Genomic DNA, 16508 nt, shown 5'->3' with positions numbered 1-16508 from the left:
TAAAAAATCAGAGCCTATTGCTTTTCCCATGGGTGCAGATATTGTTGGTGAAATCTAGTGAAAGAGAACATTCACGTACTTTGTCACTGTGCTTTATTCTCTGGGTTTATTCTTCAGAGTATGGAGGTGGTGTTTCATAGTTGACTAGCCTGAACCATTTACTGAATAAATTTTTTATGTAAAACATATGTATTAGAGCGTGATTTTCCCTTTTGCAAAGAGTTCTTGATTTACTTTCAAGTAACAAGTTCTACAGTAGATTTATCTGTTTGACTCATCTCATTGACCAAGGAAAAGAAGAAGGCCTTTCAGTCTTGGTTATTAGGACCCTTGTAACAAAAGTGAGATAGGTGAGAAATGATAAACCGTCTCTAATTCCAGCATACATGTGTGATAAAATAGTAATCTTTTCTGTTTTGTGCTTTTGAAAGGTAGATGCCTGTTCTGGCACTGGCTTTCACCCCTACATCTATCCTCCACCCCAGCCCACTACCCTCTACCATGTATATGGGCAGAGGATGGAAATTATATACATATATGTGTATACATATATAGACGTGTATATTTTCACCTGTATGTTGAAGGCTAACAGTGTGCCTTACAACTGAGTATCTGTTAAAACTAAACTACTCTTTGTACTTACAGTGTTGAATTTTACTGGTGTTAAAACCGTCACCAGTGTGTTACATAAAGTAATAATGACCTATAGACAACCTATAGACCTATAGACAACCTATAGACAACCACTGGGACCTTGGTCCATTACTTAACCCTTTCTCTCTCTCTCTCCCTCGCTCTCTCCCTCTCTCCCTCCCTCCCTCCCTCCCTCTCTCTCTCCCTCGCTCTCTCCCTCTCTCCCTCTCTCTCCCTCTCTCTCTCCCTCTCTCCCTCTCTCTCCCTCTCTCTCTCCCTCTCTCCCTCTCTCCCCCTCTCTCTCTCTCTCTCCCTCTCTCTCTCTCTCTCTCTCTCTCTCCCTCTCTGTCTCTCTCTCTCCCTCTCTGTCTCTCTGTCTCTCTCTTTTTTTCTGAGAGAGAAAAAGAAGGGGATGGGTTGGAGAGGGGCAAAGGGAAAGAGAGAGAGAATCCCAAAAGGCTCCATGCTCAGTGCAGAGCCTAACATGGGACTTGATTCCACACCTCAGGATCATGACTTGAGCCAAAATCAAAAGTCAGGTGCTCAACTTGTAAAGTTGACAAGAGTCATGTGCTCTCTTTCTCTCAAAATAAATAAATAAACACTAAAAAAAAAAAAAAAAAAAAAAAAGAGTAAGTAAATTGAAAGGTTATTTCCCTGCATTTTCCTCTACTTCTGAAGGTCACTGACGTCTCACCTTCCACTGGAATTTCTTACCATTTGGGTTATTCTCAATCTGGCCTGACCACAACAACTTTCCTCTATTCCAGGGTCATCACCAGTGTTGTCACCGAGGAAGCCTTCTCACCCAGTCATGGACTTTTTCAGTTCCAACCTCTTAGGTGACTCTTCCTCACCAGCATCTGTTTCTAGTCATGCAGATGCCCATGAAATCGTTGTGAGCGATTTTCTTATTTCTGATGAAAACCTTCAGAAGATGGAAAATGTACTTGATATTTGGAGTTCAGGACTTAAGGTATTACAGTTGTTCAGTTACAGTTGTTTCATATGTAGTATAACAGTTTTGCTCTTGATTCCACTATTTCCTGTTCTTTTCTTTGAATCAAAAGATTTTGTGAAAAAAATCTTTAGTTTCCTTAGAAGATTAGTCCAGTGTTTTAAGTCTGTCCTTCTCAGTCTTTAATATCTGTATGCATCATCTGGGAATCATGTTAAACCAGCTTGTAAGTTGGTCTTGACCAGGGCCCAAGATTATGCATTTCTAACAAGCTCCCAGGTGATGCTACTAGATCAGAAACCATGTTTTGAATTAGCAAGGTTTTCAGTAGTTGCTGAACAGCTCTGTAGGTTCCACTGAACTTCTCGGGTGTTTTTAAAGACTCAGCCTACGTGTGACAAAGATACCTATTGAATCCTTACCATCTCATAGCTGTGACGAATGAAGATGTCTCCTTTTATATGTAACACAGCATCTAGTTTTAGCAACGTATATTCATTTTGTAGCTGCTTACAGCAACCACCTTGTGTAACTGGTAAGTCTATAAAAGCTGACTATTTTAGTGGTGGTATTGGCCTCTAAATAAAATAAGGTATTACAGAAGTGGCAAATTTTTTTCTATTTAAAATATAATGGAAGGGTGCCAGGGTGGCTCAATGTTAAGCCTCTGACTCTTGGTTTTGGCTCAGGTCATGATCTTGTGTTTTGTGAGTTCAAGCCCTGCATTGGGCTCTGCGCTGATAGTGTGGAGCCTGCCTTGGATTCTCTCTCTCTCTCTCTCTCTCTCCCTCTCTCCCTGCCCCTCCCCTGCTCGTGCGCTCTCTCTCTCTCTCAAAAGAAATAAACTTTAAAAAATATATATACATATATATAATGGAGAAAATGACAGTTTTTCTGAAACATAGTTTGAGAAAACTGAATATTCACATATATGGTGAAATTACAGTTCTGAGGGTTTTATGGCATTTTTATTTCTCTATTATTGGGGACCATAAATTCTAGAAATAATCTTTTAGTATAGTTTTTACCATTTTCCCCCTTGGAACAGGTTTCATATCTGTGTCATGGTGTAAGTGCTACCGCTAATCACATAATTTGTTCTCTGTTCAGTTAAGCATATTGTTAGGCAGTTGTTTTGATAACATGATTATTTGGTATTTTTACTTATGCCATTCAGTAGGGGGAAAAGGGATCAGACTTAGCAATTTGTGGTAAGATGGCCTCTGTGATAAACGATTTGGGGAAAGAAAGCGTCAACCCCCCTGGTTTCCGTTATCCACCTCTATCTAAATAACTTCCCAGTCCCGTGGCTGAGCCAAGGCCATACTCTGACTTTTGTCCTCCTTGATCTATCTTAATATGGACATTAAAGTCCTTGAATAAACCACGGAAGGACCAGAAATTTTTTCAAAGGACAACAAGGTTTCATACAAAGTGACTTAAAGTAGGAAAAAAAAAAATCCATTTCCTTAGTATGGTGAATGTGACCTGAGAAGAGCCACAACTGTTGAACTTGCAGACGTTTTCATTAGTGGTTTTTATAAATAGCTCTTATGTTGATTGCTTGTACCAATGAGTTTTAATGTTTCTTAATTTCAGTGTAATTTTAAGAAGCAGTACTAAACACACTGCTTAATTGCTGGCATATTTATTTTTCAGACAAACATCATATCTGAACTAAGTAAATGGAGACTTAATTTTATTGACTGGCACCGAATGGAAATGAAAAAAGAGAAAGAAAAACACGAAGCACATTTAAAACAACTGTGCAACCAGATCAACAGTTTGAAGGAGCTGCAAAAAGCCTATGAAATCTCTATTGGGAGAAAAGATGAGGTCTTCACTTTTGTATTTCTTTTTAAGTGAGATGCGGTAAAAATCTTGCTAGGCAATAAATGCCAGGAACTCATTATTTAGGTCATACAGGATACAAAGGGAAGATTGCTTCAGAAACTGAAAAAATAGATACATAGGAATAAGATATATTCTTCCTCTTAAACATGCCAGCGTCTTGTCATTTAATCTTTGTCATCAGCTTCAGTGTGCTCGAAGTTTTAGAAGTGTGTGCTGAATGTGGGAACACTAATTTCTTTTCCCCGGTCTTTTTTTCCTAACTGCTCTTAAGAGAACATTGGGGAACCAGCATTACCCACATTTTAAACCATCTTTTTAGGGGTCATTTTAAGTATCTCACATTTTATCGATGCTATATCTTTCTTCATTGATGATGTCTTTTTCGTTTTATTGATAGACATAGAGAACACTTTTTTTAAAGCTTTTTTTTTTGATCTGTGATTTTGTTTTTAATTATCTTAAGCCTTATCACATAATTTACAAATTGGTGCTGATGATATTTCTCCTCTACTTTAACCCTTCTAACAAGTTGGCAAAAGCACCAATCATACATATATGGTAATTCCACAGTTGTATTTTTGAATAGCTGTTTAGAAGACATTCCTGAATTATAACTTAGTAAAGAATTCACAAGCCAAATCTGCTACTATACCTTATCACACTCAATTTTAAAAGCATCTGACCTTACAGCTCATCTATAAAATGTGAGAACTGTTAATAATTTTTAATAATATACATAAACCACACTAACATGCCTTTCATTAAGCAAAAGGCAACATTTTAAATGGAGGGAATTTTAATTAAATTGGCATAGTTAAGACTAAAAAGATAAAGTGGACATTGCCAGCTTATCTTCAGCCCTTGCCTTTAACAGGCTAATAAACACAACTTGAATCACAGCTGAGTCTTGCTGTTCTGATACAGTAAAGGGATTTCCTCAGTATTTAAATATATTGATATAATCAGCCACATAAATCTAAATAAGTTTAAGTTTAGAGATGGCATTTACCATCTCTGTGAAAAGCTGAACATGTAATCAATTCCAATCATATTTTTGAAAGGGGAAAACAATGACAGCACTTGCTGAACCAGAATTACTATCAAAGTTCAAAAAGCGAATCATACTCATTTAACCACAAGCTAATCTTATTTAATTTTTTTTTTTTACTGTTTATTTTTGAGAGAGACAGAGACATAATGCGAGTGGTTAGGGGCAGAGGGAGAGGGAGACACAGAATCCAAAGTGGGCTCCAGGCTCCGAGTTGTCAGCGCAGAGCCTGACGCGGGGCTCGAACTCACAAGCTGTGAGATCATGACCTGAGCCGAAGTCGGACGCTCAGCTGACTGAGCCACCCAGGCGCCCCACAAGCTAATCTCATTTAAATCAGGACTATCCAAAAGAAATATTCTATCAGCCATTCATGATCTGAATTCTGGTGTATAAGATTTATTTAAATACGGGACACATAAAAAAAGTCATGAGACATTTTTGTTTTGTAATAAATAAGGCAACAGCCAACTATTGTTCCTTAGTAGCTTTTTAGAGATAAGCTATCAAGTCTGCTCTTTCCCCTGCCTTCTTAATGCCAGCGAAGGTCATTCTTGTTCCAGGGATGTACTTCCTGGGATTCTCCAAATAGTCCATCAGTGTCTCCTCTCCCCAGGTGATGCCTTTGTTCTTGTTGGCATCCCTATAAGAAAATCCAGGGGCTTGACCTTTCCCCTAAATAAACCGTGGCGATTCGGCCCAGTCTTGTGCTTGCCTCCCTTTTCCATGGTATGGCACTGGGTGCACTTCTGAACAAACTCTTCTTGCTCTTCTCAATATCACCCATTTTTAAATCGCTCTTAGGTCGCACGTGAAATGAAGGTACCCACTCACAAGCCGGATGTCCAACCCTCTCTAAAGCTTATTTATTTATTTTGAGAGGGGCAGGGCGGGCAAAGAGAGAATCCCAAGCAGTCTCCTTGCCGTCAGTGCGGAGCCCTGCTCTGGGCTTGAACTCATGAACTGTGAGATCATGACCTGAGCAGAAATTTAAGAGTCAGACACTTAACTGACTGAGCCACCCAAGTGCCCTGAGAATACTTTTTATTTCACTTTACATTAGCCTCTTAAGAACGAGAGAGTAAGGTTCACGTCTGTGCTAATTCCACACAGCAGACTGTGCAGTAAATCCATGGTTCCCCCCAGGAGGATGTTAGTTTTCAGAGGCGACAGCTCAGCTCCTGGTCTGCAGATGCAGCACTGTTTTAATGAACTGGATAAAGACTATATATTTTTTTAAATATACATTTCTTTTGATGTTTGGGGTATGATATAAAATCAAACATTTTATATAGTTTACTTTTTTGAAACCCTAGATACTAATGTCACTCATTTTCTCTCTTGCCCTCAAAACTCTATCCTGAGGTTTTAAAATATTTGAAACTTATTTTTTTTTAATTTCAAAGTATCACACATGAAAGAGCATACATGTGTCCAGTTTTTGAAAATGAATAAGATGAACGGTCTGTGCCTTTTAACAGAAATGTGTGCCCTTTTCCACTTTTGAAAATTATTTAAAGAAGAACCAGAATAAATGTCTCTCAATAAATATGCCTAATTTACTAAATCTCACTTTAATGTGGCCAATTTAAAATATATATTTCAATCACTCATTTATTTCTTTATAAGAAAATACCGCCTTAGGTTTTAAAAGCATTCGTAGATTTATTTAAAAAAGAACGAGAATAGCATCACTGAAGAAGTACATTATGGTATAACTCTTGTTTGCTTTTATGAGTTTGTTGAATCCAGAAAATCCTTAAACAGTTAGTGAACAACTTCTAACCCAAGGTATTAAAGGTACTTAAGGGACCAGAAAGATGTTTAAAACCTGGTCCCTACCCTCAAGTGTAGTGCACAAGGCCTTTCTGTGTATGTGGCAATATTTTCAAATGTGTAGTCATCTTTCTTGAATTAAATGTCAATGACTATTAATTTTATATACATAAACTTTTTTTGTGATTATCCAGATACAAATAATAAAGACTTTTCTTTCTTTCCTCTTTTGCTCTCCTTCGTTCATTGATATGTAGTGCATTCAGGTGGACAAGCTTTTTGGTGTTTTTAAAGATAATAATGAGGTTAATTAGATGAATGTAGTAGTGCTCCACAGGTATTCTTTTGAGCACTTTTTGATATATGTGAAAGTCACTTTACCAATTATTGTTATTGTAACATTACAGTAATTGTGTTAATTGCTATTTACAGGTGATTTCTAGCTTGTCTCATGCCATAGGCAAGCAAAAGGAAAGGATAGAGCTGATGAGAACATTCTTCCACTGGCGAATTGGCCATGTTAAATCCAGACAGGATGTAAGTATAAAAACAAAACAATAACTGACAGATACTAGACTTCTGAACTCAAAAGGTTTAGGATCACATTTTGGAGCTCCTGTTAAAGTCAAAGAAAGATTTGTTTTCTAATAAATCAAAATGAATTTACAATTTAATGTTGCCTAGATTTTAAAGGAATTTGATTTTGGTGTATTTTGGAAAAAAATACCTCATATTTTATAGACCTATTGATCTATCATCTCCTACTTCATAGTAAGTAAGAATCATAACTGACTTACAAATGCTCTTGTCACGGAACCCTTTTAACAAATTTAAACTCAGATGTGATTGTGTGGAGAAGGAATTGATAATGTCTAACATATCATATGCTGCTTATATTGTTTCTGCTTCACACATGCCTGAATGTATCCATATAGTCTCTTCATAAAGAGGCAGTACTGTATTGATACATTATAAAATTGTGTGATCGTTTGTTTTGTAGACTTAGAGTGAGAATCAAAGAAAGCCATGTCTGTGTAGCTTTTTAAAAATTATCTTTAGTTTGTTTACAATTTAACTGTGATTGTCTTTATTTTAATTAAGAGTTGAATCAGTATAGCAGAGTAAATATAAACAGAGACAGTAATAAATTATTGTATCAGAAGTGGAAAAGATGAGAGGATATGTATATCCCACAAGAAGACAGTATAGAGACTCAAGAGTATAGGGGATAGATGTGTTGTGTGTGTGTGTGTATTTGATGTTTATGTGAGCCATGGAATGATCTCTCTGCATTTAGTTCTGAATACTTAAAGAAAAGGCTATTACAATGGTGGAACAGGATTTCTCCTTGAAGAATAATTCCTAGTGCTTTCATTTTTTTTATGAATCCCAATAGATTGAATCTACATTAATCATAGAGAAAAGAGCTATTTAATGAGTATGCCGTATTTTGAAAGTTATTTACCAACTGACATAATCAGAATATATTATGTTTAAATGTTAGTGGACATAGTGGAGGCTGCCGTCAGTTGTTTTTTTTTTTAATATATGAAATTTATTGTCAAACTGGTTTCCATACAACACCCAGTGCTCATCCCAAAAGATGCCCTCTTCAATACCCATCAGCTACCCTCCCCTCCCTCCCACCCCCCATCAACCCTCAGTTTGTTCTCAGTTTTTAACAGTCTCTTATGCTTTGGCTCTCTCCCACTCTAACCTCTTTTTTTTCTTTTTTTTTTTCCCTTCCCCTCCTCCATGGGTTTCTGTTAAGTTTCTCAGGATCCACATAAGAGTGAACACATATGGTATCTGTCTTTCCCTGTATGGCTTATTTCACTTAGCATCACACTCTCCAGTTCCATCCACGTTGCTACAAAGGGCCATATTTCATTCTTTCTCATTGCCATGTAGTACTCCATTGTGTATATAAAACACAATTTCTTTATCCATTCATCAGTTGATGGACATTTAGGCTCTTTCCATAATTTGGCTATTGTTGAGAGTGCTGCTATAAACATTGGGGTACAAGTGCCCCTATGCATCAGTACTCCTGTATCCCTTGGGTAAATTCCTAGCAGTGCTACTCTGCTGGGTCATAGGGTAGGTTTATTTTTAATTTTTGAGGAGCCTCCACACTGTTTTCCAGAGCGGCTGCACCAGTTTGCATTCCCACCACCAGTGCAAGAGGGTTCCCATTTCTCCACATCCTCGCCAGCATCTATAGTCTCCTGATTTGTTCATTTTGGCCACTCTGACTGGCGTGAGGTGATATCTGAGTGTGGTTTTGATTTGTATTTCCCTGATGAGGAGCGAGGTTGAGCGTCTTTTCATGTGCCTGTTGGCCATCTGGATGTCTTCTTTAGAGAAGTGTCTATTCATGTTTTCTGCCCATTTCTTCACTGGGTTATTTGTTTTTCGGGTGTGGAGTTTGGTGAGCTCTTTATAGATTTTGGATACTAGCCCTTTGTCCGATATGTCATTTGCAAATATCTTTTCCCATTCCGTTGGTTGCCTTTTAGTTTTGTTGGTTGTTTCCTTTGCTGTGGAGAAGCTTTTTATCTTCATGAGGTCCCAGTAGTTCATTTTTGCTTTTAATTCCCTTGCCTTTGGGGATGTGTCGAGTAAGAAATTGCTACGGCTGAGGTCAGAGAGGTCTTTTCCTGCTTTCTCCTCTAGGGTTTTGATGGTTTCCTGTCTCACATTCAGGTCCTTTATCCATTTTGAGTTTATTTTTGTGAATGGTGTATGAAAGTGGTCTAGTTTCATCCTTCTGCATGTTGCTGTCCAGTTCTCCCAGCACCATTTGTTAAAGAGACTGTCTTTTTTCCACTGGATATTCTTTCCTGCTTTGTCAAAGATTAGTTGGCCATACTTTTGTGGGTCTAGTTCTGGGGTTTCTATTCTATTCCATTGGTCTATGTGTCTGTTTCTGTGCCAATACCATAATGTCTTGATGATGACAGCTTTGTAGTAGAGGCTAAAGTCTGGGATTGTGATGCCTCCTGCTTTGGTCTTCTTCTTCAAAATTACTTTGGCGATTCGGGGTCTTTTGTGGTTCCATATGAATTTTAGGATTGCTTGTTCTAGCTTCGAGAAGAATGCTGGTGCAATTTTGATTAGGATTGCATTGAATGTGTAGATAGCTTTGGGTAGTATTGACATTTTAACAATATTTATTTTTCCAACCCATGAGCATGGAATGTTTTTCCATTTCTTTATATCTTCTTCAATTTCCTTCATAAGCTTTCTATAGTTTTCAGCATACAGATCTTTTACATCTTTGGTTAGACTTATTCCTAGGTATTTTATGCTTCTTGGTGCAATTGTGAATGGGATCAGTTTCTTTATTTGTCTTTGTGTTGCTTCATTATTAGTGTATAAGAATGCAACTGATTGCTGTACATTGATTTTGTATCCTGCAACTTTGCTGAAGTCATGTATCAGTTCTAGCAGACTTTTGGTGGAGTCTATCGGATTTTCCATGTATAAGATCATGTCATCTGCAAAAAGCGAAAGCTTGACTTCATCTTTGCCAATTTTGATGCCTTTGATTTCTTTTTTTTGTCTGATTGCTCATGCTAGCACTTCCAACACTATGTTAAACAACAGCGGTGAGAGTGGACATCCTTGTCATGTTCCTGATCTCAGGGGGAAAGCTCTCAGTTTTTTCCCATTGAGGATGATATTAGCTGTGGGCTTTAAATAAATGGCTTTTATGATGTTTAAGTATGTTCCTTCTATCCCGCCTTTCTCGAGGGTTTTTATTAAGAAAGGATGCTGAATTTTGTCAAATGCTCTTTCTGCATCGATTGACAGGATCATATGGTTCTTATCTTTTCTTTTATTAATGTGATGTATCACGTTGATTGATTTGCGAATGTTGAACCAGCCCTGCATCCCAGGAATGAATCCCACTTGATCATGGTGAATAATTCTTTTTATAAGCTGTTGAATTCGATTTGCTAGTATCTTATTGAGAATTTTTGCATCCATATTCATCAGGGATATTGGCCTATAGTTCTCTTTTTTTACTGGGTCTCTGTCTGGTTTGGGAATCAAAGTAATACTGGCTTCATGGAATGAGTCTGGAAGTTTTCCTTCCTTTTCTATTTTTTGGGATAGCTTGAGAAGGATAGGTATCATCTCTGCTTTAAATGTCTGGTAGAATTCCCCAGGGAAGCCATCTGGTCCTGGACTCTTATTTGTTGGGAGATTTTTGATAACTGATTCAATTTCTTCACTGGTTATGGGTCTGTAAAAGCTTTCTGTTTCCACCTGATTGAGTTTTGGAAGTGTGTGGGTGTTTAGGAATTTGTCCATTTCTTCCAGGTTGTCCAGTTTGTTGGCATATAATTTTTCATAGTATTCCCTGATAATTGCTTGTATTTCTGAGGGATTGGTTGTAATAATTCCATTTTCATTCATGATTTTATCTATTTGGGTCTCTCCCTTTTCTTTTGAGAAGCCTGGGTAGAGGTTTATCAATTTTGTTTATTTTTTCAAAAAACCAACTCTTGGTTCCATTGATCTGCTCTATGGTTTTTTTAGATTCTATATTGTTTATTTATGCTCTGATCTTTATTATTTCTCTTCTTCTGCTGGGTCTGGGGTGTCTTTGCTGCTCTGCTTCTGTTTCCTTTAGGTGTGCTGTTAGATTTTGAATTTGGTATTTTTCTTGTTTCTTGAGATAGGCCTGGATTGTCATGTATTTTCCTCTCAGGACTGCCTTTGCTGCATCCCAAAGCATTTGGATTGTTGTATTTTCATTTTCATTTGTTTCCATTTATTTTCTGCCATCAGTTTTTGAGTAGCTTTTTCAATTTAAGAAAATTGAAAATTGGAACTATTTCTTCAAAAGAATTTAAATTAGTTGATGCAGGAAGAATGGTATATGTTTCTATTTAGATCTGCTTGGCCCTGTGTATGATGGCAAAGGGTGTAAATTAAATTAGTCTAGCTTCTGGTGGTGGCCACCAGGCTGAAGAGAGAGCAGTGGCACCTGAAATCACAGCCACCACCCTTTCTGTCTTGCAGCCACTCTCTGTTCTTCTCTTAGGCCTACTTTCCGCTAAATGGTCCTGCAGATTCATAACTCTGATAATGGCAGATTATTCCTTTTCTTTCATTTGCGCTTTATTTATTTATTTTTTTCCTCCTAAGTTGATTAGTTGCATAAAGCATTGATACAAGGGTTGGAGGTTAGGTTCTGAAATGAGGCGAGGCTGGTTTTTCCCTTTCTATGAAAGCTATGTGACATGGGCCGGTTCCTTAACCTCTCTCAGCCTGTTCTCCTGCCTGCAGATGAGAAAAATATGATTACACAGGATTAAATGATAACATGTACACTGCTTACCACTGTGTTACATTATGTTTTTTAATATCATCGCCTATATATTTACCAGCCTACCGTGTTTTTGAGGTTGTATATTACTTTCATTTAGGTCTATGAAGGCAAACTAGCTGACCAGTACTTCCAGAGAACTTTATTGAAGAAAGTCTGGAAAGGCTGGCGATCCATAGTACAGAAGCAATGGAAAGATGTGGTGGAACGAGCCTGTCAAGCAAGAGCAGAAGAAGTTTGCGTCCAGATTTCCAACGATTATGAAACCAGAGTTGCTGCGGTAAACTTTTTTGTTTATACCTTCACTTTCTTTCAGTAAAAATAAAAAAGATGGATAGCATCACTCACTCTTAGTTATAGTTAGGCAGAGTGACCCGTTTCTCCAGTTCCATTTAGTGTCACGTAGGCTCAAATGACACTCCTGGGAAAGAACAACACTATTAAGTCAGACCTACAGATTTATTTACTCTGATCTAGGAACTCGTGTTTGATCTCATGTATGTACATTTCCCTTGGAAACGTAAATCACCCATAGACCCTTATATTTCTAAGAACGCATACTTTCTTAGGCTTCTTCATTTGGCCTTTTTGAGCTGAAAATAAAGACTCAAAACAAAAATGTTTATCCTTGTGCTAATTTAAGCAAATTGTGTTCCTATAACGTTGATATAAAGCCGTTGTATATAAACTGAAGTTATTTTCCCATTGACTTTTATTTATAAAATAAACATCGTTTCCAAGGGAAAATATTTGAGACCCAAAATGAAGTTAATCCATAGTGAAGAATGCAGTAGGCCTCTTGAAATCACATAGTCACAGAAAAACCTTTTTTCGTCATCATAGTACTAAGTTCTTAACGTTAAAAATAAGTGTCATTGTACCAATAATTTTCTGCAATTCAAAATGACATACAAAAAAAAAATGCAGTCCCTTCAGATTTGGTCGATGGGAAAGAGTGTTTTACCTAATGTCACTTTGCACTTTAAGTTCTTTAAATGACATTTAGAGAAAGGAAGGAAGGAAGGGTGGAAATTCTGTTAATATTGCATTCAGGTATTTTTTTCTGAAGAGGTGAGAGCTTGTGGCTCTTCATGTATTTTGGGTATTATTCTGCATGAATGTTTTATGGTAAGAAATGACATATCTTTATAAGTAAAACACGTCAGCACCCTTTGGTGGGACTGGTATGAAATTTTCCTTGTTTGAACCTCCATCTGACAGTTAGGAATGAGGTAAGATGCACCTTTTAAAATAAATTGAGATGCATAGCGGAAGAGGTGTGCGGTAAAGTGTTTTTAGTGTTTGACACAAAAGTGACTTCACAGCTCAACAAGATGGCCACACCGGCAGCACCAGCCCCAGCCCCCGCCCCCACCCCCGCCCCAGCCCCACGGCCTCAGCGCTTCTTCTGGCTCCAACACCAGCTCCAGCCTCCTCCTCATACCTGGCAGCTGCATTGGCTAGGACCACAGGCTCTGGGCCACAACCCCAGCACAGACCCAGTGTGGTCACTGCCTGGTCCTGCCCTCTCAGGCCCCCGCCCCAGCAGCCGTGCGGTCGGGCTCCACCTGGTCATTTGGCCTCTGTTGCGGACAGCCACAAGACACTCAGTGAAGGTGCTGCCCAAGTCATTGGGACCCTGCTGGGACCTGTTGACTAGCATTCAGTGGAAGTCACAAACTGCCTTTTAGTGCTGCACAGTGAGTCAGAAGATGAGGTGGCTGTTGACATGGCATTCACTAAGCACATGTGTGAATTACCAAGAAAGTCTCTCCAGATGAGCTCTTCCTGGGCTGGTACGCCACAGGCCGTGACTTCATAGAGAATTCTGTGCCGATTCAGGAATACTACAGCCCTGAAGCCCCCAACCCCATTCACCTCAGGAATGGCTACCTATGTCGGCACTTTAATGGGTGTCCCTTGGGGGATGTCCCCACCTCTGACAGTGAACTATGCATATTCTGACACTGAACACATAGCAGTTGACCAGATCACGAAGACCTGTTTTAGCCCCAACCCAGTGATCAGACTCTCAAGCAACTTGCAGCAAGTAGGAGGGGCATCGGCTGGCATCTAGGATGCCCTGAGCACAGTGTTGTGGTATGCAGAGGACGTGCTGTGTGGAAAGCCGTCAGCTGACGATACTGTGGGCCGCTTCTTAATGAATCTGGTTAACCAAGTACCCAAGATAGTTCCTGATAACTTTGAGACCATGCTCAGCAGCAACATCAGTGACCTGCTAATGGTGACCTGCCTGGCCAATCTCACACAGTCACAGATTGCCGTCAGTGAGAAACCTTTAAACCTGTCAGCGGGCCCCAAGCAGCACTCCTGCCAGTCTGGGCCCCCCTAGGACTCAGAATGGAATGAAGTAGAATGGTTTCCTTGTAGTCTGAGTCATGCGGAGTCCGTCAACTGCTTGTGACTTTAAATAAACATAGCTTACTCTTTTGTTAAAAAAAACCAAAAAACAAAAAAACACTTCACAGTATAAGGCTGTTTTTTGAACAGTAAATAATATCCTTCCTTGTATCTCAAATCTTTTTCTTCTTTCTAAAAATTCCCCTTAATTAGTTATCTGGAGCTTTGGAAAATGCAAAAGCTGAGATCCAAAGAATGCAGCATGAAAAAGAGCATTTTGAAGATTCCATGAAGAAAGCTTTCATGAGGGGGGTGTGTGCATTAAATCTCGAAGCTATGACTATATTTCAAAACAAAGGCGATACAGGTTAGTATTTAAGGTTCTCTGTCTACTTTGAAAAGGATTTGAGGATATTTCAGTGATTGGTGTGGTCTGTAATACTAATTTTCTGCAAAGAATAGGCCTTGACCAGGTACTGGTATTTTTTTTAATTGTTTTTATTTTTTTAGATTTTTTAAATAAATTTTTTAAAGTTGACTTATTTTGAGAGAGAGAGAGAGAGAGAGAGAGAGAGTGAGCATGAGTGGGGTAGGGGCAGAGAGAGAGAGAATCCCAAGCAGGCTCTGCACGGTCAGCGTGGAGCCCCTTGTGGGGCTCAAACTCATGAACTTTGACATTATGACCTGAGCCGAAATCAAGAGTCGGACACTTAACCGACTGAGCCACCCAGGTGCCCCCAGGTATGGGTAGTTTTAACTTCATGGTATCATAACCTGCCATAAAAATCACTTAGTCTTGGCTACTTATGGTATCTTAGATATGATCAAGTAAACAGTCAACTCTTAAGTGTTTAGGGTCAATGTTAAAATGATGTTTTGAATGTATAACATTCAAATGTAATGAATGTAACATTATTTTAAGGCTCTTTTAACTAATAATTGCAGTACCTTTAAGTACAGAATTTGTATTTGTTGATCAAATAGCCAAATTCTTTGGACTATTTTGTTGATGAAATATTTATCTAGTCATGGTGTCCCATTTTAAATATTGCTTGTCTTTGGGGTGCCTGAGTGGCTTAGGAGGTTGAGTGTCTGACTTCAGCTCAGGTCACGATCTCATGGCTTGTGAGTTCGAGCCCCCATTGGACTTTGTGCTGACTGCTCAGAGCCTGGAGCCTGCTTTGGCTTCTGTGTCTCTGTCTCTGCCCCTTCCCTGCTCATGCTCATGCCCATGCTGTCTCTGTCTGTCTGTCTCTCTCTCTGTCTCTCAAAAATAAACATAAAAAAAATTTTTTTTAAAATTGCTTGTCTTCAATTTAAGAGATGCCTCAACTGAAACTGAAATATAAATATAGGCCTATCTATAGAAGTCAAGTAAAATAATTTTATTTTAAGAAAAGTCCATGTGTTGGCTGGAATCTGTGTGGATTGTGTCATTGTTTTTCAGCATGGCTTAGAAAAGCAAATCACACGAATCCTTTGTCACCAATTTGCACTGAGGCCTATTTTCCTTATTGGGTTTTAGTTTTCTTCTCTGAACAAAGAAGATAATATAAATCTTCCCTACCTGTTCACAAAGGATTCTTGAGGAAATGCAGTGAAATATAATTGAAAGCTCTTTAAAAGACAAAAAATACTTTGACATGTAAGATGATAAGTAATGGCGTAATTATTGCAGTCTGAAGTCAGCCTGTTTTATGTAAGTACACGAACATTTTTTGCAGTATTTCCTCACATTAAATCCTATTTGAGACTCACACTTTATGAGACAGTTTCATTTTGTAACACCATTAATATTCCAGTCCATTGAATAACTTTTCTATGGCTGTCATAACCATAACCTTTTAAGGCATCATCAAACATTTATTATTCAAATTGTTCATGTTGTGGATGCTAGGAAGTTAAGGCAGATAACTTTTTTCTGAAGCAGTCCTGGTGTGTGTGGCCCACATGCAGGTTCAAAACTTAGAATTCTAGAATCTCAAGGCTGACTAGTTTATCTTGCTAATATCCAAAGGAATTCTTGATTTTTCCAGTATGGTCTTTCAATTCAGTGTCAACACTAAAAACAAACTCACCACCACCACCAGTTGTCATTATTAGTAAATTGTATGTATTAAATTGAAGACTTTAATTACCTACTTATAACAGATCCTAGGTTTCACAAGTGACAAATTTTATCATTAGAACTTCCTATATTCAGGGGCACCTGGGTGGCTCAGTCGGTGAAGCATCCAACTTCAATGCATGTCATGATCTCGCGGTTTATGAGTTCAAGCCCCACATCAGGCTCTGTGCTGACAGCTCAGAGCCTGGAGCCCACTTCGGATTCTGTGTCTCCTCTCTCTGCCCCTCCCCCACTCATGCTCTGTCTCTCTTTGTCTCTGAAAATAATAAACATTTTTAAAAAATGGAAAAAAAAATAAGAACTTCCTACATTCAATTATAAGAGACCTCTTTCTCATAACCTATGTAAGCAGGTTATGAATTGACTAGGACAGTGTTTTACCACCTTTAATAAATTTACCATCTTAAAT

The 16508-nt window shown here is 38.4% G+C and overlaps 1 protein-coding gene and 2 pseudogenes across 5 annotated transcripts in view; 2 read left to right on the top strand and 1 right to left on the bottom strand.

Annotated features, from left to right (window-relative positions):
- POC5 (POC5 centriolar protein) overlaps positions 1-16508 on the top strand; it is a 42714-nt gene that overhangs the window by 11732 nt on the left and 14474 nt on the right. For all 5 annotated transcript variants that reach the window (XM_015072113.3, XM_015072110.3, XM_015072111.3 and 2 more), the window contains 5 exons: positions 1404-1609; positions 3251-3427; positions 6702-6806; positions 11711-11890; positions 14185-14338. In XM_015072113.3, the coding sequence (XP_014927599.2) occupies positions 1404-1609; positions 3251-3427; positions 6702-6806; positions 11711-11890; positions 14185-14338 (822 nt within the window). The remainder of the gene's footprint in view (positions 1-1403; positions 1610-3250; positions 3428-6701; positions 6807-11710; positions 11891-14184; positions 14339-16508) is intronic.
- On the bottom strand, positions 4965-5280 carry LOC106974832 (cytochrome c-like; annotated as a pseudogene).
- Positions 12015-14175, top strand: LOC113593760 (eukaryotic translation initiation factor 3 subunit F-like; annotated as a pseudogene).

This window comes from Acinonyx jubatus, chromosome A1, assembly GCF_027475565.1.
Source record: "Acinonyx jubatus isolate Ajub_Pintada_27869175 chromosome A1, VMU_Ajub_asm_v1.0, whole genome shotgun sequence".
Taxonomy (NCBI): domain Eukaryota; kingdom Metazoa; phylum Chordata; class Mammalia; order Carnivora; family Felidae; genus Acinonyx; species Acinonyx jubatus.
This window is presented reverse-complemented; position numbering and strand designations above follow the sequence as displayed.